Source organism: Schistocerca gregaria, chromosome 8, assembly GCF_023897955.1.
Source record: "Schistocerca gregaria isolate iqSchGreg1 chromosome 8, iqSchGreg1.2, whole genome shotgun sequence".
Lineage (NCBI taxonomy): Eukaryota > Metazoa > Arthropoda > Insecta > Orthoptera > Acrididae > Schistocerca > Schistocerca gregaria.
Genome location: NC_064927.1, coordinates 127,866,449 through 127,889,473, shown reverse-complemented (window position 1 = coordinate 127,889,473; position 23,025 = coordinate 127,866,449). Strand labels below are relative to the sequence as shown.

General features: G+C 40.7%; 1 protein-coding gene across 1 annotated transcript in view; it reads right to left on the bottom strand.

Moving 5' to 3' along the window:
* Positions 1-23,025, bottom strand: part of LOC126284101 (xanthine dehydrogenase-like) — a 301,701-nt gene that overhangs the window by 220,714 nt on the left and 57,962 nt on the right. Inside the window, exon 6 of the mRNA XM_049982754.1 lies at positions 2,330-2,549. Coding sequence (XP_049838711.1) covers positions 2,330-2,549 — 220 coding nt within the window. The remainder of the gene's footprint in view (positions 1-2,329; positions 2,550-23,025) is intronic.

Genomic DNA, 23,025 nt, shown 5'->3' with positions numbered 1-23,025 from the left:
TGTGGTGCTACAGAAGAATGCTGAGGATTAGAAGGGTAGATCACATAACTAATGAGAAAAAATTCAATAGGACTGGGGAGAAGAGACGTTTGTGACACAACTTGCCCTGAAGAAAGGATCAGTTCGTAGGACATGTTCTAAGGCATCAAGGGATCACCAATTTAGTATTAGTAGAGCATATAAGATGAACATCAACATAAGCATAATGAGGATAATGGAATGTAGTCAAACTGAGTCGGGTGATGCTGAGGGAACTAGATTAGAAAATGAGACACTTAAAGTAGTAAAGGAGTTTTGCTATTTGGGGAGCAAAATAACTGATGATGGTTGAAGTAGAGAGGATATAAATGTAGACTGGCAATGGCAAGTCAAGTGTTTCTGAAGAAGAGAAATTTGTTAACATCAAGTATAGATTTAAGTGGCAGGAAGTCATTTCTGAAAGTATTTGTATGGAGTGTAGCCATGTATGGAAGTGAAACGTGGACGATAACTAATTTGGACAAGAAGAGAATATAAGATTTCGAAACGTGGTGCTACAGAAGAATGCTGAAGATTAGATGGGAGGAGGTACTGAATAGGATTGGGGAGAAGAGAAGTTTGTGGCACAACTTGGCTAGAAGAAGGGATCAGTTGGTAGGACTTGTTCTGAGACATCAAGGGCTCACCAAATTAGTATTGGAGGGCAGCGTGGAGGGTAAAAATCATAGAGAGAGACCAATAGATGAATACACTAAGCAGATTCAGAAGGATGTAGGTTGCAGTAGGAACTGGGAGACGAAGAAGCTTGAACAGGATAGAGTAGCATGGAGAGCTGCATCCAACCAGTCTCAGGACTGAAGGCCACAACAACAACATTTCAACACTGAAACAATACATCATTATGTGTGATAAAAGTCAATGTTGCATTGCATAGCTTCAAAATATAATCTGGGCATGTCACTAAAAACAGGCATAGAGATAATTTGCTCAAGTAAATATTATTTAAAAATGCAGCATATCCCTTGACACAATAAAATGTGTGTGAAATAGATACTTTTGCTCAGCTGCAGCATGGTTGCAATTATGTAAGTGACTAAGTGACTGTAGACAGGAGGAGTCTATATTTGAAATTCAACTATAATGTTGATAAAAAAACTGTTGAGGGTCGTATCCACTCATTAATTTTTTCTACCAGCAGAAGGCGACTGTCATGAGCAACTGGCCTATGAGTTAGGACATGAATATTTTGATTAAAACTACTTTGTCATATGTACTGCAGTGGTGAAAAGAAGTGTTGCTGGTGTGCAACAGCCCATGGTAAACAAGGACCTGAATGAATTTACTAAAAAGCCAACACAGCTTGGTTGTGACACTCAAGAAAGGACTACAACTGGCTGGCAACTTGCCCTTGTACTTGACTTGAAAAATCAATCACAATGTTATTTTAATAAGAGTAAAGTGAGTGCTCATCAGATTCCAGTAAGTTGTAAACTTATGGAACAAACTGAGCAGCAACAGTGCATCAAATTTTGCCAGAAGCTGGGAAATACCAAAATGGAAACCATTCAGAAAATACAGCAGTCTCTCTGGGACAATGCCTTAAGAAAATCATGAATAATGGAATGGTGCAACTGCTTCAAAGATGGTAGCACATATGTGAATGACTCTTCAATCCAAGAGGTAAATGTCATTGAGCAATTGACAACTTTGGTCATAGAAGACTGACATACAGCAATATTTTGACATCAGATAGGGATAAGAACAAGGTTGGTTCATTAAAATTTTGACTGTTAATTTGAGCAAGAGGTGAGTGACCATAAGATCATATCAAAACTGCTGACAGTTGTGTGGAAACACCACCATATGGTAGTTGCACAGGACATTTTGTAAAACAGAAAGAGTAACCCCACTTTTGGAACACTTTGACCACAGGGAATAAAATGGGGATTTATGGGTTGGTTATTGAGGTGGTCTGCCAAATAAGCATACATTATGACTGAAGAAATGACACCATGTTGACTGTTTTCTTCAACTGTTATGAGATGGTGCACTGCAAGCATGAATCACAATGCCAAACCATCACAAAGGAATACCACCAGGAGGCCCTTCATCACATTTGTAATACTGTATAGAGCAGTCCTGAGACTAGTTTGATGCAGCTCTCCAAGCTACTCTATCCTGTGCAAGCTTCTTCATCTCCCAGTACTTACTGCAACCTACATCCTTTTACTTCTCCTTTACAGTCTAGAAAAGAAAGTGGGCTTGCAGCAGCTGAGTTCTGCAAGTACTTACTTATGAATGAGACTGCAGACAAAAGATAACAATAATGAAAGATATCTCTGATACTAACCATGTGCTGTATTGCCTGCTACCAGCATGTATTTTTTATCTGTCTTTGCAGCTAGTACATTGAAAATGTCATCAATTTGATCAACTTTAAACCACTCTGAACATTTTGCTTTCAAATGAAGTGTAGGGAGTATTTTCTCTTGATCACATGTGATACTATCATTTGCACAGTTTTCATTACATGGTTTTCCACTTTTTGCACAAATCTTTTCTGTTATATCCTAAAACAAAAACAGTCATTTCCATGGCATATATCAAGAAGTGCTATATTCTACTGTGTATTTTAAACCATTTCAAATATCAGTTACAAGTATGCAATAATTATGTAAATCATTCCTCAGCAAATTAGTTATAATTTTATCCACAGGAGAATCCTTATAGAAGTGATTCTGAGAGCAACTATTATGCTATCAGCAGGAAAGAATGCCACTCAAATTGCATAAATAAAACAACACGCCCATATTAATATTATAAAACATATTTTATTAGTTAAAATGTGATTAGATTGATTTGAAGGCCTCTAAAAAATAGACTGTTGGACACTACAATAGCAAAATCATAAACTGGCATGTAACAAACATGAAACTGATATGATGTGTAAGTTATATTTCAGGGCAACTGCCCAAAATAAGTGGCAGTAATAACATTTACATTCTGTATAAAAACATAAAAAACCAAGTGGATTTCTCATTCAAAAATAACATTTTAATATTGGCTGCTTCAGAGAATGTTGTGTTTTACCTTTTGTAGGTACCAGAAACATATACCAATATGTGTCAGAATAGAACAGTAGCATAATTAGGTATATCAAGGCTGCAATTTCATATTACACAATACTGATACCTGCAGCAGCCACCAGAAAGATCGTGGGAGATGCACATCAGCACGGCGCATCACGGACAGTAGTTGTTGCAAGTAAAGTCCCATCCACCAGAGGGCACGTGAGAATTCGGCTGCGACCTCTGCTGGCGGGACAACAACAATTCCGGCAGCACGGGCTGTGTCCAGTCAGTTCACATCGGGCATGCCTGTCAGACAGTTCCTGGTCTACACTATGTGAAGTGCGACGAAAAACGTGAATCATGTTACTACACAATTGGCGACGAGTAGGGTCATTCTTTTGCGTGTTGTGTCATTGTTCCAGTTTTACAGCTTATCCATGGCATGGAGGATTTATTGCGGGTTTTTGTTGAGCAGGAGACGGAGCTCATGGCAACCATGAAACAAGTGCTTCCGGCGTTGCTCTCCACGCACTCTGCTCCAATGCCGTTCCCTTCTCTCTTTCCCCCGTATGACGAGATGGCGGAAGATTGGGACGCATAAGAACATTGCCTTCGGCAGCATTTCCAGGCGTTTCATGTTGCCGATGTGGAGGTATGTCATGCTCTTTTCTTGTCTTGGATATCTCCCTCACTGTATCAAGTTTTGCGGCAGCTAGTGCCATTGCAGGACCCTCATCTTTTGACACATTGTGTTCATTGCTGTCTTCATATTATCGCCGCAGCATGCATGTTGTGGCGGCTAAGGTTGAGTTCTATTAATGGAAGAAACAGCATTATCAGCCTTACTGGGTGTGGGCCACTACCCTGCACAGTCTTAGTCGCAAGTGTCATTTTGTCACGGAGCAGTCATGAGAGTCGTATGTCCACATTATGGTGCGTGACGTCATTGTTCGTTCAGCCCCTGATAGGGAAGTCCGGCAACGGGTCCTGCAGTTGGAAGACCCTTCCCTTTAGGAAGTCCTGTCCATTGCTCAATCGTATGAAGTCTCTCACTCCACAGATCAACAAGTGGAAGTGTGGTGCGATGTTGTGGTGGCTCAGGGCAGCGCAGCCGCGTCCGCTGCATCCGGGGTGGACGACGTGCAAGCGGTATGATCTGGCCGTTATGGCGGCCGCTCCCACACGGCGCGTAAACAGAGTTCCAGCCACTGGCCTCTGTTACCGTCCTGCGTGTCATGCTATATACATCATGATCGGTCAGTGTGTCCCCAGCTTTGGGCCATTTGTCACAAATGTAATAAAAAACTACACATTGCTAAAGTTTGCCACTCAGCCTCAAAAGAATCGAAGGAAACAGGTACAGAGGACATGGACACTGGGCTAGGCTCCCGACACCTCAGCACACAAACTCTTTATTGAGGTGTCAGTTCGGACTTGCCAATTAAAACTGCAAGTAGATATGGGTGTGGCTGTTTCCTTGAACGCACAAACTTACTCCAACCTTGGGTCGCCCCCATTTCTGCCAGTTTACCGGTGTCTACACGGTTATGGTAAACAGTTCATTCCCCTACTCGGTCAATTCACTACTGACGTTACTTACAAATCAGTCACTTGGCCTCTTACTTTTACTTCTGTCAGTGATGCGAGCTCTGCTATCCTTTTTGGATTGGATGCCTTTCAATCTTTCGGTTTTTCTATCACAGACACCATACACTTGGTCTCCAAAGAAGTTCCCTATCAATCATTGGAATCTTTGATCTCTGACTTAAAGGATGTCTTTGTGGAGGGCGTGTTTCAGACTTTGAAGCTCACTTAACATTGAAGGTGTCGGCTTGCCCACATTTTATACACATGAAGCAGATCCCCTCGGCTCTCTGCCCTCAGGTAAAAGCAGAGCTAGACCAGCTTCAAGCCCTCAGGGTTTTTCTTCCCATTTCTTATAGTGAGTGGGCTTCACCCCTCATTATTGTCAAGAAACCCTCAGGAAAATTACGTCTTTGTAGCGATTTCAAGGCCACCATTAATTCCCAATTGGTGGTGGACACCTATCCCTTGCCTTTTTCTGACGAATTGTTCTCCGCTGTGGCAGGAGGCCAATATTTTTCAAAAATCGATCTTTTGGAGGCTTATCATCAAATACCACTTGATGAGGACTCCAAATAGCTGGCGGTCATCAACACGCCATTTGGCCTTTACCAATACCAGTGGTTGGCATTTGGAATATCCAGTGCCCCAGCAATATTCCAGCGTTATCTTGAGCACATTATGTCAACAATTCCTAATTGCATCAATTACCTGGACAACATAATTGTCACAAGCCGCAGCACGAAGGAACACTTGCACAGCCTTTGAACCCTCTTTCTCAGTTTCAGGACCGTCGGCCTGCGTTGCAACCTGCGTAAGTCAAACTTCTTCCAACCGTCCATTGAGAATGTGGGCTACACCATTTCTCGACATGGCTTCCAGCTTCTGGGAAGTTTGGTCCAAGGTATCGTCAGCCTTCCATGGCCTGCTTCGCTGAAGGAGTTACAAGCTTTTTCATCTACATCTACATCTACATTCATACACCGCAAGCCACCCAACGGTGTGTGGCAGAGGGCACTTTATGTGCCACTGTCATTACATCCCTTTTCTGTTCTAGTCGCGTATGGTTCACGGGAAGAACGACTGTCTGAAAGCCTCCATGCGGGCTCTAATCTCTCTAATTTTACATTCGTGATCTCCACGGGAAGTATAAGTAGGGGGAAGCAGTATATTCGATACCTCATCCAGAAACGCACCCTCTCGAAACCTGGTGAACAAGCTGCACCGCGATGCAGAGTGCCTTTCTTGCAGAGTCTGCCACTTGAGTTTGCTAAACATCTCCGTAATGCTATCACAGTTACCAAACAAACCTGTGACGAAATGTGCCACTCTCTTAGATTGCCTATTACCATTGGTTCATTCCCAGGGCTTCCACCTTAGCCCACCCCCTGTATTGCCTTCTGCACAAGGGTGTTCCTTTTGATTGGTCGCCTGCATGTGAGCAAACGTTCACCTCGTTGAAGGGCCTCCTCACTTCAGCACCTTGTTTGGCTACTTTTTACCCCAATAAGCCGCTGGTCCTGGCTACAGATGCTTCACAGTATGGGGTGGGGGCAGTCCTGGCCCATCGCAGCATGGATGGCTCCGAGCAGCCACTGGTGTTTGCGTCTAAAACTCTTAGTGCCGCACAGGTCCATTACTCCCGGGTGGAAAATGAGGCTTTGGCATTGTCTACTCTGTTACCAACTTTCACCCTTTCTTGTATGGCTCGAAGTTTCAGTTAATCACTGACCATAAGCCATTAATACAGTTATTTGGCCCTGCCTCTCAGATTCCGGATAGGCCAGCCCACAGACTGCAGCACTGGGCCTTGTTCCTCTATAAGTACCATTATGACATTCATTTTTGCCCTACTGGACAGCATGCCAACGTCCATGCCCTTTCCCATCTTCTGGTGCGCCCAGATCCTATGTTCGATCGGGAGGAGATTATGTGTTTTCATTTGAATGTGGTGTCCTGCCAAGCGGTTGATGGCTCCCTGATCACTAGATCTAGAGTTGGCAGGGAAACGATAGCTGACCCGGTTCTTTGGCAAGTAGTTTGCCTCACTCAGCAGGGGTGGTCGTCCCAACCTCCAGGCCGGGCCTTGGACCCTCTTCGTAATTATTTTGTTCTACGAGACCGCCTCTCAGTCTTGGAAGGAGTTCTCCTTCTAGCTACTGATGATACAGCTCCTCGCATGGTTGTTCACGCAAGTCTGGGAAGGGAGGTCCTCACGTTATTACATGAGGGGCGCTAGAGTGTTCCTCGTACTAAAACCTTGACTTGCAGACATGTGTTCTCGCTCATTATTAACAGAGAAATTGAGCACTTGGTGACCGCCTGTTCCCAGAGTGCGAGCCATCAGGGTCTCCCAGGTCAACGTTCTCTTTGTGGCTGCCTGAAACCCAGGCATGGGAATGTGTTCACATAGATTTTGTGGTCCCGTTTCTCAATGTCTTTTGGCTCATTGTCACTGATGCTTATTTCAGATTCCCGTATGTGGTTCACTGCTCCTCAACCACTTCAGAAGTTGCAATCCAGGCACTAGCAAAAATCTTTTCTGTGGAAGGTCTGCCAGTCACTCTGGTATCAGACAATGAACCTCAGTTTATTTTGCAGACCTTCCAGGCTTTTTGTAGGGGCTTCGGTATTCGGTACGTTTGCTCTCCCCCCCTTCATCCACAACTGAATGGGAAAGTCGAGCACATGGCGTGCACATTTAAGACGCAGATGAAAAAGTATGTACATGAATTTCCTGTGGAGGAGGCGTTGATGTTTCCCTGATGGCATACCGGACCACACCAATGGGAGAATGCACCCCCCAGAGCTCCTCCACAGGCGCCAACCTAGGAATCTGCTGCACCTCCTCCGGCCTGGTCCTCGCCAGTCTTCGGAAAACGGGGTACCTGGCTTTCCACCGGGTCTGTCGGTCTGGGCATGTGGGTTTGGTCACAATCCATGTTGGATACTGGCAGTGGTCCTGCGCTGCAATGGCCACCGCCTCTATACCTTGCAGGCAGGGGACCGGGAGGTACGTCATCACCAAAATCAGCTACGTCCACGTTTGAGCACCCACCCTCTGACACCTCAGGCTCCAGCTTCCCCATTTCCAGCACCTGTGTTGTTTTCTCAGGGGACACTACCGCCCCTCCCACCTGTGACTCCACCACACTGCAATGGTTCTCAGCCTTGGTGGTCTCCAGTAGCTCCAGCACCGGCATCGCCATTGTCAGAGATGCCCCGGCGAGAGCTGGCCCCCTCTCAGGCCCGGTTTCTCAGGAGGCTGGTTAACCTGTTGTCATCCCTTCCCCATTGTATCCACCTCTGGGTCTTGCCCCTCCTGAGGTGGACCAGGATCTGGAGACTAACGGCTTGTCACCCATTCTGTCCCAGGCTCCGGTGGTGAGATGACAGAGGCCTCTTCATGTGGGTCACTTCCAGCCTTATTTGGAGGTTCCGGCTCAACGGTTGGCAGGTTGGAGGTCATTGCTACTGCACAATACTCCACCTTCTGACATAGTAGATCACAGTGGCTTCACCCCTCGAAGGAGGAGGAGTGCAGTAGCCACCAGAAAGATTGCGGGAGGTGCACATCGGCACCGCACATCATGGACAGAATTTGCTGCAAGTAAAGTCCCTTTCACCAGAGGGCATACGAGAATTTGGCCGACACCTCTGCTGGCAGAACAACAGTAACTCCGGCAGCACGTTCCATGCCCAGTCAGTTCACATCGGGCATGCCTACACTATGTGAAGTGCGACGGAAAACGTGTACCATGTTACTACAATACCAATTTTGGTTAGACCTCCAAGACTCGCATACAAGTGTAGAATGATGGATTTATGATGGTCATACTCAGCACTACATAGGATCTTAGTGACTTGACAGAACAAAAATAATGTTCACTTCACCATGCATGATCATACAACCGTGTCATAGACCTTGAGTCAAGAAATGGGCTTGTTGGCAGCAAAATAATTATCCACACTGAAGATGTGATGAAGTCTGGAACATCCCACACTATCTTCATAGTGTCTATAGTTGTGGCTTCCCTTGATTTTTCAGGAAAAAAAGACATATTAATAGTAGTGTTGACCACTGACATGCCCAGTTGCTTTCATTATTACCATACAGGACCAGCTTCTGATATGATGCTGTGGGATGCTTTTGGGTAACTAACACAGTCACCTTTGGTTCACACACCCAGTAATAAGGACAGCAGCTATCATATTTCTGATGTGTTATGGCTGATGGCTATACCCAATCTATGAGATTTCTATTAAATTACAATTCAAAAACATAATGCAAGACTGTAAGTTTCCATGCTGTCCTGACCTACTTCAGTACAGAAGGTGTTTGACTGTTCTTATGGTCAGCACATTCTCCAGATTTCTCACCTACTGAAAAAAATTTAATCATGGCTTGCCGAGAAACTGGCATGCTACCACTCATAGCGACCACAACTGACAAATTATACCATACAGCTGAATCATCATAGCATCCATATCTGTCATCAAAGTATGGTTTGACTCAATGGCCAGACAAGTTATAACATTTGTTGCTGTTAGTAACAGCTCTGAGTAGTAAATTTTGAACCCTGTATACTTCCAAATCACCTACAAATTTCATATGCACAATAACTAACATTTCATAATTTTTTATCCTTCCCTGTGTTGCAATATCAATCATCAGCAGTGAAGATTTTGTTGCTCATTGTCTGACTGAAATATCACTTGTATAATCTGCTAATGTTAAGAAATAGTATTGGAATCAACACATTTGTAAGCTGACTGTAATCTCCATGCACTTGGCATTGCACTTAAAAGTATTTCTCATTGACTTTTCTTCAGATAAAAATGCTAGCATATTTTACTTTAGTTAACTTATTAGTGTCTTATAAGATTATCTTACTGAGCATCAGATCTAATATTAGTCATATTATTATTTAAGTCACATGTGATGTTCAAGGAAATGTACACCAGACTAATCTTCATCACATCTTTTGCAACTCAAATGAGGTTATAGTTCTGAACAAAAGACAATTTTGCACATGATATAAATCAATTTTCATCAAAGATATACATTTAATAATAAACCATATCTCTGACATATAAGTAAATATTATAACAGTTATGCATGAATAAAACAAAACAAAATATATACACATATGCATGGTGTTAGAAGTCAGCGTGTGCAGAGGAGGCATACAAGTCACTGCTAGAGTACTGGTTATCCTGTTAGTATGTGGTGTAGTCTCTATGGGCAGGAATGCATAGACTCTCTCGGGCAGTTGATGATACGGATGGCAAATACTGCCCTGGGACATGTTAAGCCATGCTTGATCAACTTGTTCAACTAGTTCTGTAAGAGTTGTTGGTTGACAAGTCCCATGGGGTACTTCTCATCCCATCATATCCCACACATGCTTAACTGAAGACAAGCTCAGAGACTGTGCTGGTCAGGAAAGGTGATGTCTTGCAGAGCACATTGAGTTTCACATGTAGTATGTCACTGAGCATTATCTTGTTGAAACAATACTTCACCTTGATGTTGCAAGAACAGCAAAAGTATGGATCTAATAACATGCTGCATCTACCAAGCACAGGTTACTGCCACTCCAGAAACACCAAAGGTGAACAATAATTGTACCCCACACCATTAGGTCTAGGATGGGGCCAGTTTGTCTTGAACAAATGCATTCTATGACAGAGCATTCACCATGTCAACTTTGTAACTTATCTTGTTGAAACAATACTTCACCTTGATGTTGCAAGAACAGCAAAAGTACGGATCTAATAACATGCTGCATCTGCCAAGCACAGGTTACTGCCACTCCAGAAACACCAAAGGTGAACAATAATTGTACCCCACACCATTAGGTCTAGGATGGGGCCAGTTTGTCTTGAACAAATGCATTCTATGACAGAGCATTCACCATGTCAACTTTGTAACCACAAATGACCATCACTCCATGTAGCCAGAATATTATTCCACTACTGAAGACTATGGCACCCCATTCTACATTGGATGTGATCCTCAGACACCAACAGTGTAGCCATGCTCATCGATGCTGTAGCACAAGTTGAAGATGAGCCAGAGGTATGCATGCCCATAGGCACACTGTTAATAACCAGTTAACAACAGTTCATGCTGATACACATGGGCTCACAAGCCCTCTTGGCTGTGCTGTGGTAACTGTAGAACAGGGCCAGCCAAACTCTGCACAGTGTGTAGACGTGCGGAAGTGCTGCACATGTGTGACAGTGACCGACAGCGACATCTGTTATTAGACATGTGTCCTAAATGAACGGCAGTGACTCCACTTCGCTGTGGTACAAGCAAGAGTGCAACATATCCAGTCTCGTTTACCCCTAGTGACCGTAACCTTAACAGAGAAGTACTAAGAAATGGCAGGTAATGTGAAAAAGCAGTCGTTTAAAAATGACTGGGAACTGCAATTCTTTTTTGTGGCCGTTGGTGAAAACTCAGTGTTTGCTGTGCCACCGAATAATAGGTGTCCAGCGTAAGTTTTCAATTGAAAGGCATTACAATACATATCACAAAGATGAGTGTAGTGTACTCAACAGTGAAGAACGCGAAGCAATATTAAATGTCCCTAAGAAAATGGATGAGACACATCAACTTGATTTTACTGTAAGTCAAAGTAACTGATACTTCTTGAACTCTTACTTTCTTGTGTTACATTTATGTCTGTTTTACTGTATGCTGACAACCACACTAAATGTACACTGCGAGCAGGTTTTAAAATCACATTAAGAATTGCACAATCTGGGAAACACTTTTCCGAAGGGGAGTTTGTGAAAGGGTGTCTGATTGGTGCTGCAGAACTTGTGTCTCCCATGAACATTAGCAGGTTTCAAGAAATCAATCTATCCAAACAAACAGTGCAAGACGAATCAGTGCAATGGCCGGCGATCTGCACAGGTGGCTAATAAATAAGGCTAAAGACTTTCTTGCTTTCTCTGACATGCTAAATGAAGCAATAGATCTTATAGATACAGTCCAGGTTATGATATACATACGAGGTGTCGATAACGCCCTTTGTGTAACAGAGGAGCGACATCTGTGCGTAGAAACATGCACTACATGAACGCTGACAGCTGCGGCATGCACGCTGTCACCTGGAAGTTGCACATGTGCAAGAGCACCGCACGTGTGCAGAATTTCTGGCTGGCCCTGCTGTAGAATCTGCCACAGCTACCCTTGCAACATGACAATCCTGGTGGGTGTCTGTACTGTGTGGATGTCCAGAACCTCACCTACAGCTCTGAGAATACTCACATGACCAGTGATACCAGCATTGTTACACAACTGACTCAGAATGTCCAACTTGTATGGACAGTCTCCAAAAGGACCATCCCACCACTCAGAAGGTGACAATTTGAACTGTTTCAAACTCACTCATTTGGTTGTAAGTAGCACGAGTGTGTTTCTGTCACATAGTTGTGTGCTTGCTTCACATAATTGCACCACACTGAGCCTTCTGGCTGTGTGTATTCCCCAATAAAGGATAGATACAGAGATAGATACAGATGGCACTCTGGTAGCTATGACACTTTGCTATCTGGCAGATGATACTGAAACCATTATCAGTACATCTGGTATTTCCTAGGTGGCATATGCCATCACTGGATCAAAATTGACTTTTTCTTTCCAGGCTTACTAATTTTTTTCCAGTAATGTGCATAGCCATCAAATGAAAACCACACTACAGTAATTTAGGATCATTCTGTCAAATGGGTGTGTAATTACCTCTTTAAAAATGATTTTGTTTTCAACGGAAACCAACCATTGCTTACCATCAGTGTATACCAGCAGTGCATAAAACACGTGATCAGCAGTGTTCATTTGGACTGAATAACAAAACTGCCTATTCAAGAGCTGAGAGTAGGGCTATCTTCTGGCAACAGAAATTCTGAAATGGTTTGTAGGTTCACATGCAGGACCTGCTGACCACACGAAGTAAGGCGAGGTAGTTAAGAGAAAGATGCTTTGCCAGTCACAAAAAATACTGGAAGACTGACCTTTCCCAAACAGTGATGGAAATAACTGACAGAAACAGCATTCCCCTCATTTACACTCTCATATAGCCATAGTCATCAGGCTGTGCTCACAACTGTAGTGTGGCATGAAATGCTGTTAATGGTGAGTGCACACTTCATTTTTGTGCCATGTAAATTACTAGATTTCCAACATTGCTGAGAGTCTGTTGCTATTATAGTTCTTAAATTAATTGTCTGTGACATATATTTATAAAGTTTTTGAATAAGTGCTTTTCAGTGGTATATATCTCTGACAGGAATTTATTTCAAAGTTATCCAAAAGCAATGCAGTAAGCACTGGTTCAAAGAAAGAATATTTTATGGCTAATCAACAAATAAAAAAATTTCATAATACATATTTAAACATAGTAAATTTAACATGCTAGGAAAGTAACATAAAAAATAAATATGAACCATGCATTTCTGTGTGACGCGAAGTAAATTATTTCAAATTATTTTTAGTAAGTGATAATAGAAAAAAGAACACAGAGCTATGTTTCTGTTCATTTCTAATTATTTCCTGCGTGTGCATTCCTAACATAAACCACTACGCCAAGGGGAGAAAACATATTGTCACTGATGAAACTGGGTGTCCAAGGTATGTCGAATATACCACAGGTAGACCATTCCTTTATCTGTTCTGGAATAGCACCACTGGTTAACAAGCATGACATCACAATGTGGCCAATTACAGTGCTGACTGCAAATATCATGTAATGTGTGCACATTGATCACATTATTTACACATGTCTTTCTACAAGTCAGCTTGCAAAACATTAATTATTTTTTCCATTATTCATCAAGCCTTATTTTTCTTGGTTAACAAACATACATTAAACACTCGCTAGCAAATTGCAAATACATGACTTTACTTTGCCTTTCTCTCACTAAGTATGACCTCTCTTTGAAGAAAATATATTTTCACAATTATAGCTGCAGCTGTAAGGTATATTACATTACATAGATATTATAAAAATATGTAATCCCATTATATCCTTTACCTTACAATGGTTGTGGTGCAAAACTAATCTTTGGTTACTGAGCATGCCACAGTCCAAAGCTGGTTCTTCTTAGGTGATTTTTTTTTTATTGGCTCCCATTTACACTGTCTCTTGACATATCTAATTTGGATATTTTCTGGTCTATTTTGGGAAACTTGGAATGAACGGCAGATTCTTACATTTCCATTGCCCTGCTCCACCTGGCCTCACATGATCCATGAAAAACTGAAAATATGTCCTAACTCTACAATTGCCACCAGCCATTCACGTGACTGGTAAGTGAGACCTTCTTTAGATATGACAATGAACCAGTTCTGACTTGTGGATTCTTTCCAGCACAAAGGATATTTTTTTGTTCTTCCTAATGAACTATTAACTCCCTGCCCATCAATGAAGGTGACATAACTTGCTAAATATTCAAAAGCAGTAGGGCAACATCGCATCTGTAACACTCTAGGTCCTCAAGGACAATGTCCAGAACCAAATATTCTTCCGTTCTACCACCAGAATCAATTAAATTAATATTTTTTATAGATTTGGTGAATCCATTAAATCACAACTCACTTGAAATAAAAATGTCAGGTTCTCCTTCAGGTGTGAGCATCACGTTAGTGGTCATGGTGGCCATAACTTGGCAACTTTCATTGATGTTGGAAGAGCAAAACAACACATTGCCATTTCTTGTTCGTATCAAGAGAAGCATTCTGTTCATTATTTTGAAAGGTGTAGGACTATTGTAGAGTGTGCTGAGACACTAAAGTCTAGAAAGATCATTTTATAAGCAGTCTTGATTGAAACTGGATGTCAGTTGTACATTCCCCTAGTACTTTCAATTCATTATCAAATCTGAATGTCACAGATATAGGTAAAACTACCCAAAATCAACTCACTGAGATATGCAAAGAAGAAAGTAAAGCCAAATTTTAACCAAAGAGAGAGGAAAAAAGTTTTTCCTTTTATGTGTGATGAAACAATCATTATCTCTCACATTTAACAGCTCAATTTATTTGTCTGTTAGATTAATGAAGAAATTTGTAGGGAAGATTTCATTATATACAGTTGTGATTACCTGGAGGCTGGTCCTGAAGACAGAAATGACCTAGCATAGTCTAACTGCATCTGCACTTTCTCATACAGCTAAAGGTCTTTGTAAGAAATGCATTATTGATCTGAGGATGTATGTTGGAATTGGCTCTGACAACTGTTTGTTTGTGGCTTATAAGTCATAGGGTGCCATTCAAGAGCTTGCCAACACAGTCATTAAGGTAAAACATTGCCAGTGTAGCAATCATTTACTGAACAATAAGTCTTGCACATTCTTTCAATGCCTCTAGTAGTTGTAGCGCACTACCTACAGTCATGAAAGTCACAACATCTGCAAAAAGACATATTGTCTTTAAATAAGTGCTTTGCAGAATAGCAATGCAGGGAAATTGTGGAAAGCATTGGCTGGAGAGACATGACAGTAACCTTCAGTTTCAAGGTGACAGTTTGCTGAAGATATTCGACACCTATAAGATTTTACTATGGTGTAACTGTACAAAATCCAAAGCACAGTGCTTCAAAAGACTTTACACACCCTGAATTCATTTTCTTGGCAGTCTGCTTGGGTGATATATTAGATAAGTTGTGAAATAAGTTGTGAAATAGATTCATCATGTCTATATTTCCTTTCTCTTATGAATTAGGACACAAATTATTATCTTTGTTTCTTTTCAGTTTTTCATATTTCTCTTTCTCATTCATACTATAAGAAAGACTATGTTTCTCAACAATTTTCTTCAGTCAGTGACTACAGACTAAAAGAGATCGATAGATGCCATGAAGGACACCACAAGCAGCCTAGAAAAGAAGAGCCAAGATGTGGATTCTATTTCTGGCAGTTGTTCTTTGAAGCTCAAGAAGTCACTGAGAAATTGGATGTGTAAATGGAAGCACCATATATGGTTTCTTGACAGGTGTACAAAGATAATCACTCAATTGCTCAGTCCACCATAGAATATTTTTGAAGGACGTTGTATATGTGATAGCAGATCTGAAAGAGGGGATCTTTCCATATAACTCTTAGTGAAAAAGATGTTATAATCATGAAAGAAATGGTGCAGGCATGCAAGCAGCTTCTGGATATTTCTATTACATTTGTAGCGCAAGAGTTCAAACTGTAGGTGGTTAGATGAAAGTATGACATTAAGACTAGTTTTAAAATCTGAAGTCTCTACTTATTGTCATCAACATGTGTGGCAGTGAACTGTAACTTTGCACTGGGATGATTTTTAAAAAATTTAAACATGCTACCAGTTAGTGCTGCAACAGCAGTACATGTGTTGTGAACCCTTCCTTGCGTCATTACCTGGCTTAGTACAATAATGGGAGACGAACTACTCACTTTTATTGCTTTATTGCATATCCACTGGTATTTCAATTTTTATATTGATTTATTGTTACCAGATTTGCAAAGAATGTAAAAAAATTGCTTATCCTGAAAGTTGTGTATATTAATACAATAAAATATTTGATTCATTGGTTTATTGGTTGATTTGGGGGAGGGAACCAAACATCAATGTCATCAGTCCCATTGGATTAGGGAAGTGAGTCAGCTGTGCCATTTCAAAGAACCATCTGGGCATTTCTCTAAAGCAATTTAGAGTAATCACAGAAAACCTAAATAAGGATGTCTGGATGTGGAGTTGAACCATCTTCCCTCGAATGTGAGTCCAGTCTGCTAACCACTGCACACCCTGCTCAGTTTTGATTTATTCTATTGCTCTTTTAACTAATATTACAAAACCTATGCAGCTGTGAAAAGGCATTACTTTAACTCCCTCTCTAACCCACCCCTCCTTCCTCCTAGATTTAAAAAGAGATGTTGATAAAACATTTTCAAAATTATCCAGTATCATGAAAAATTTGTAACTCTCCCTGGAACTGAAGCTTGGACCTGCCCTTGTCTTGTGTAATGTGATACTTCCAGGAGTTAATAAGTACATATATATTCATTTTGTAATGTAATTATTATTGTACTATCACCTAGTCTACTGTAATGAACTGCCAAGAATTGATTCAGCAGAATGACATCATAGGGAAGGAAGCAACCATTGGCCACATGAGCAGATGCTATGGAGCATGAGAGCATATTCATGATGCAGAGAATATTCATTCAGTATGCTGACATTGCAGAATATGCCAGTCTGCATCACTGAAAACTGCAGCCTGGACACTTTACAACTGCAGCAGAGCACCTGGAAGAACTGATCAGACAAGGATGCATGAAGTCAATGTTGTCTAACAGTTAAGACTGGGTGCCCCATCCTGTTATGACAGTCATTCTGAAGTGCTGCCACTAGGGAAACAATAGTTAGTCTGGCTCATATACATATGATCTAATTTAGTTCCTCAGTCTTTCAATATACCCATTGTGCTAAGTAGTATCCAAGTTGTATAATAAGTCAACTGATGTCGTCACTGCCAGATGATAACTATGAGATGAAGACATTACAGTTCAAAATAAAGAGCCTGCCATAAACTGCAGGCCTTTGCCTGAGGTAAAGTATGAATGGAGTCAACTTGACACCTTCATATCAATGAGTTAAATGCTGGGGGACTGCCTTTTGCTGATGGTCACCTCTGTGGTGAACTACAGGTTCAAGTTTGGGAGATATGCCTCCCCAGCTACACCCTCTTTGTCAACTGTTCCATGCAGACCTGCATTGTTGTTGTCCATCACTCAGCTTGGAAGCAGCAGTTTAATGCTAACTATTCCAGTGCATTGTACACTGCCACTACAGAAGCAGCCAAGCACCTAGGGTAGCCTGTTTCATCCATCATCAGTGATGTGCTGCATTGCTGTTCTCTGCCTGTGCTGGCGCCATAATTTACTGTCTTCTTGTTGGACAATGCTGATTCAAGCACGCAGCATAGATTGAGACTGACTACATTGATGACCAGTCTTCTCTCCAGCTCCTTTCAATCTCTGTAACTGTCATCAATATAAGACTTTATGAATCTAGGATGTTTTACTGATGATCCACTGTTCAGTTGCAACCACTGCCACAATTTAACCCATTCCCAGTCAGGAGAATGGAACTTTATCATAAATTACCAGCAGCCCAATTCACTAGCCACTGAAGATGCCATATCCTGACCTCTACATCTTGTGGTCCAAAGATTTTTGCAAGAGCAGTGGTCACTACAGTGTCATTGGCTGTCATTTGTGGAGATGATGCTCCACATGTGATATCACCCCTAGCTCCAGTTTGCAGTTTGACAGCCCAGCTTAGGGAGTGGACTTCCTATTTTTGAGGCTCTTCTCTGTTCTTGTGCATGAACATGATGAAGGCTAAGTGGTCTGCTGACCTTTCTCAGTTCAGCAGCAATGACAGAAAAGTTTACAATAGCATATCACCATTAAGATGCACACAGTGCAATTTTTGAGCCACAAGTTATTTTGTACTCAGTCATAGTCAAGATGGCTACTGATTTGATGCTGGAATTGAGGACATTCTTTGTTGTTACTTTCAGTGTCAATAGTGTCCATCCTTTTTTTCTTATTTTATTTGTAATTTTTTGATTGATGAAGTTTTTGCTATGGCAGTGTCAGATATGCAGGGTATTTCTTCACAGCAGATGGTTCAATATTTTGGCAGAGCAACTAAAATAGATGATAGTGTACAATATGCAGTTACACAAGAAAAGAGTTGTGGCAGAAGATAGTTTGTTGCTCTTTTCTTGCACAAGACAATGCAGGATGGGTCAGTTTTTATAAATGATTTGAAACTGCTGCAAATCTAGGCATTTGGACAGATGGAGTACTATTGCAGATGGCCAAATTGCACTTAGTGAGTAAGGCAAAAATGACTGTGTCATAGCATTAGGAACTGAGTAAGGCACGTACATTTCAGCAACTTAAGGACAGGCTTTGACAGTGCTATCAGAAGCAAAAAAGTATCAGGTTCTTCCAGGAGCAGCTTAGTGGAGTGTCCATAAGGCTAAATGAATTGGTAGAGAATTTTATAGACAACATAATGAAAATAAATGCTCAAATCTATCAGTTAACATGAGGTAAGGAGACAGGCAGACTTATCTTGCAAGAGGCTGAATGTAGAGGATTAGGTATTTCTTTGGGAACTTTCCCCCAACATTCCTGAGATGGTACTGATGGATAACCTGAAAGGATTTGATTGATGCTATCAGCATAGCCACAAAGTTAGAGGAAGTATTTGTAGTGATGTGAATGCAGGACAAACAAGCTGTTTAGAAAAAATATAGACATGGGCTCATGGGCCACACTCAAAGACAGTGGCGACAATCACAATGCATTACATATGAAGTGATTGGACTCAGTAAGCAGTATTGTAGCAATAAGAATAAAAATGGGCAAGGACATAGCAAATAGTACTTAAAAACCCACAGGGACTCCAGATTGGCCAGACAGCATTCTCAATAAATTCAATGTTACAAAGTTGTACACAGAGGCAGAACTTTGCTTAGTTGGCCTGATAAATGGTATAGACCATAGGTTGTTATTAGACATGGGAGCTTACATGTCTGGACCTCTTGTGTGGGAAGAGTCAGAACTCCCACTTTATAGATCTCTTTGAGTAGGTAACATTGACATGGTATCACTAGGTTCAGTGATACTCAGTTTTCACACTGAAGCAAGGTATTTCAAGCAGAATACAGAAGTTTTGTCCAATGCAGATGAGGGATAAAGCACAATCTAGGAGTTGGATTTCTTAAGTAAGCATTGTGCAAAAGCTGTCATCTCTCACAGTGCACTGTTGAATTCAGTGGAACATTGTTCCACTAGGGGAGACTGCTGCCAACAATACACTGTCACAGGATTCTCCCGGTGTGAGGCTACAGCCAAGTAAACTGTGTACAAAATGGTTAAAACCCTGCTTGCAAGGCACAGATACTATTGAAACTATTATGGATGAGATTAAGTATCAATCTACTGAATGATATGTTGCATGTCATAGATCCACTAGCAAACATTGACAAATTGGGTAAATTAATTGTTTTAGATGTAGGAGTGCAGTATGCATGCAACAAGTGGATGTAGAATATATGGTGCCTCTTATCGTAGATAATTTCAGTGCTGATGAAGTGGTTTTGGGAAAAGGGTTACTACTTCCCAATTGCAATGTTCTTGATGAGAGTGATTTCAATAGGTCAGGCAAACCATAAATACATCTACATTATGTGAGGAAGGCAAACATTTGAAGGGAGAAGGTAGAGTAGTCATGGAGAAGCTATTGATAAAATTCACAGATTTGTTCAGCCCTAATGAACCATTGCTGGCGTCACCTATAATATAATATAGAATCATGGCTGGGGCCAAATCTTCTGTGTATAGAAAACCATATGGAATATCTCCCCATTTGCAACCTATAATGGAGAAATTTGTCAATCAGTAATTGAATGATGGCATTCTTAAATATAGTACTAGTCCCTGGGGAACATTGATTGTTATTGTACCCAAAAATTTGCCAGACAGGGTGAAAATACAGTTTCTGAAATCTGTAGCTTCAGCAACTCTGTGACAGCAGACTTAGAGTGATTGGAAAAAATCACTGAGTCAGTTGCAAATAAAGGTTTATTGGAACCCTTGATCTAGGTTTCACCAAATTTAAAACTGTATTCTTCAGAAGGGGTACTGGATCTTTTTACATCATATACTAATTAATTACATTGGATAAAATCAATCAGCTCCAGTCATATCAGACAGTGATCTTAAGAACACAAGTAAATAACAAGCTACATCTTCGGATTGCAGTACAATAGTACTACATGTGTGCAGATCAAATGCCAAGTGTAGTAGCCCATCAACATATAGGCTCTTATTGACATTAAGATTGATGTCTCAAATGAATAGAATAGAAGAGAGTAGAATAGAATAAAATAGAAGTTTATTGTCACATTACATACAATTGCAAGTCATTGATGTAATGTACAGGAGAACTGTGAAAACTCAAAAACTGTTTACAGTTTTTCTTATAATTTCAGTGATATAATATACTGTACTGGCTAATTACTTAATTAAGCTATTAATAATTTTTCATAGAAAGTAACAAACTTTTAAAAATTATTAGTCCTAAGTACTTGCTCTCTCCTGCTCAAATTTTCAGGTTGCTAGAATGAGATTTTCACTCTGCAGCAGAGTGTGCGCTGATATGAAACTTCCTGGCAGATTAAAACTGTGTGCCCGACCGAGACTCAAACTCGGGTCCCAAGTTCGAGTCTCGGCCGGGCACACAGTTTTAATCTGCCGGGAAGTTTCATTTCAGGTTGCTGTTCATGACTTCTTCTACTGAATAGTAACATTTCTGCAATAGTTTCTCATATAAAGTTTTTCCTGTGTTTCTAAATTTATGCTGAACAGTTCTCTTCCTTTCAGTTTGTTGTAAATTTTCATACCCATTTAATGTGGAGTTTGAGGATGAAATTTTAAATGGTGGGTGGGTGGCATAAAATTATTTTGATTTCTAGTGTTGTAATCATATTGAAAATGATCTGCTACAAATAAATCAGGGTTACTGTGTACAAAGAGGTGTTTGATTTTATTTAATGTACTTGATCAGCATGTGATTTTATCAGCCTCTCAAAGGCTGTTTTCCCCCACCAGCACATACTGCTTTGAAGATTATTTGAGACATCAGATCCATTTGAAACAGTAGGGTTGGACATCTTGGCACCTCGGGTCCATTTTGCTTAACACTGACAAGTAATCACTGCATGTTAACTGTCATAGATCTTTTTTGCTTTACATTATGATGATTTACATTTCAAAGCAGCAAGCAAATGCAATAGAACATGCAATTGTGAATAACTGGTAATTGGAATTCCAGTGCACCGGCTACCAACAGACAGTGTTAATATTATGAAACATGTGTTAAGACTTTTCTGTCCAGAAAGGTTGGCAAGACAGAATCTGGAAGCCAAATTTTTAGAAGAGGAGAAGCATATTGCACCAGAGCCTAGTCTGGTGTAATTAACTGTCCAGCATTGATTCAGCATGTGATTTTATCAGCCTCTCCAGGAGAGGGAAGGAAACACTATTCAGCCCAATGACCAGGTGCTATGGAGTGAGATATTCAGGACCCAAAAATACTTATTCAGTATGCTAACAGTATGCAATATCCATGTCTGCATCTATGAAATACAAAGTTGAACACCTTGAAGCTGCAACAGGACATCTGGAAGAGCTAACCAGACAGAAAAACTGGAGAGAATGAAGTCATCATTGCCTAACAGTTATGGCTGGCAATTCCAGCCTAAAATGACTCCTGGGCCGAAGTGCTGCCATTGAAGAAACAGCCAGGCTCACTTTTTTTTAAGCCTCTGTAGTTTCCTTTAGTAACATAAAAGTTATTCACTGATGTCTCAATCATCCAGTCCCATCTTTTTGTCAATGTTTTCTATACATTCCTTTACTTGCTGGTTCTGAGGAGAACCTCGTCACTCTTTATTCATCAGTCTATCTAATTTTCATCACTCGTCCGTGGCACCACATCTCAAATGCTTCAGTTCTATCCTGTTCTGGTTTTCCTGCAGTCTATGTTTCACTATGATACAACACTCTGCTGCAAACAGAATTTCTCAGAAATTTTTATTATAATTTTAGCTTATGTTTGATAATAGTAGACTCCTCTTGGTCAGGAATGCCCTTTTTGCCAGTGACAGTCCACTTTTCATGTCCCCCTTGCTCTGTCCAGGTAGCAGAGGTCCTTAAATTTGTCTGCTTATTACTAATTCTAATTATAAATTTCATGCTTTTTCCATTTCTGCTACTTCCTAATCCATTCACATTTCATTCAACAGAGCCTCCAAGTCTTTTTCACTTTCACTGAACACAGTAATGTCATCAGCAAATCTTATCATTGATATCCTTTCACCTTGAATTTTAATCCCCCTCTTGAAACTTTCTTATATTTCCATAATTGATTCTTTGATGTATTGAATGAACAGTTGGCATGAAAGACTAGATCCCTGTCCTAAACCCTTTATAATATGAATACCATAAAATTGTGTTACTTAATGACTGAGGTAACAAAAGCCAATTTGCAAGAGTATCTTTGAATACTGGTATTGGCATCACTGTTTTTAGTTTGGAAGCTTTTGTTGGTGCTACTGTGTGAGTAATATTGCACAGTTTATCTCTATACCTTTGAAAGCTGTTTGATATTTGAAAGTAAGTTGAGTTTTTTTTTCTTTTTTTTCAGATCAATTTTAGCACAATGTTATACTCTTCAAAACTTTGCTTGCTGTAATGGTGTCTACCAATGAAGCTTGATATCAACACCTTCCAACATAACCTCAAATATGCTTGAACTTCTTTGCTGCTT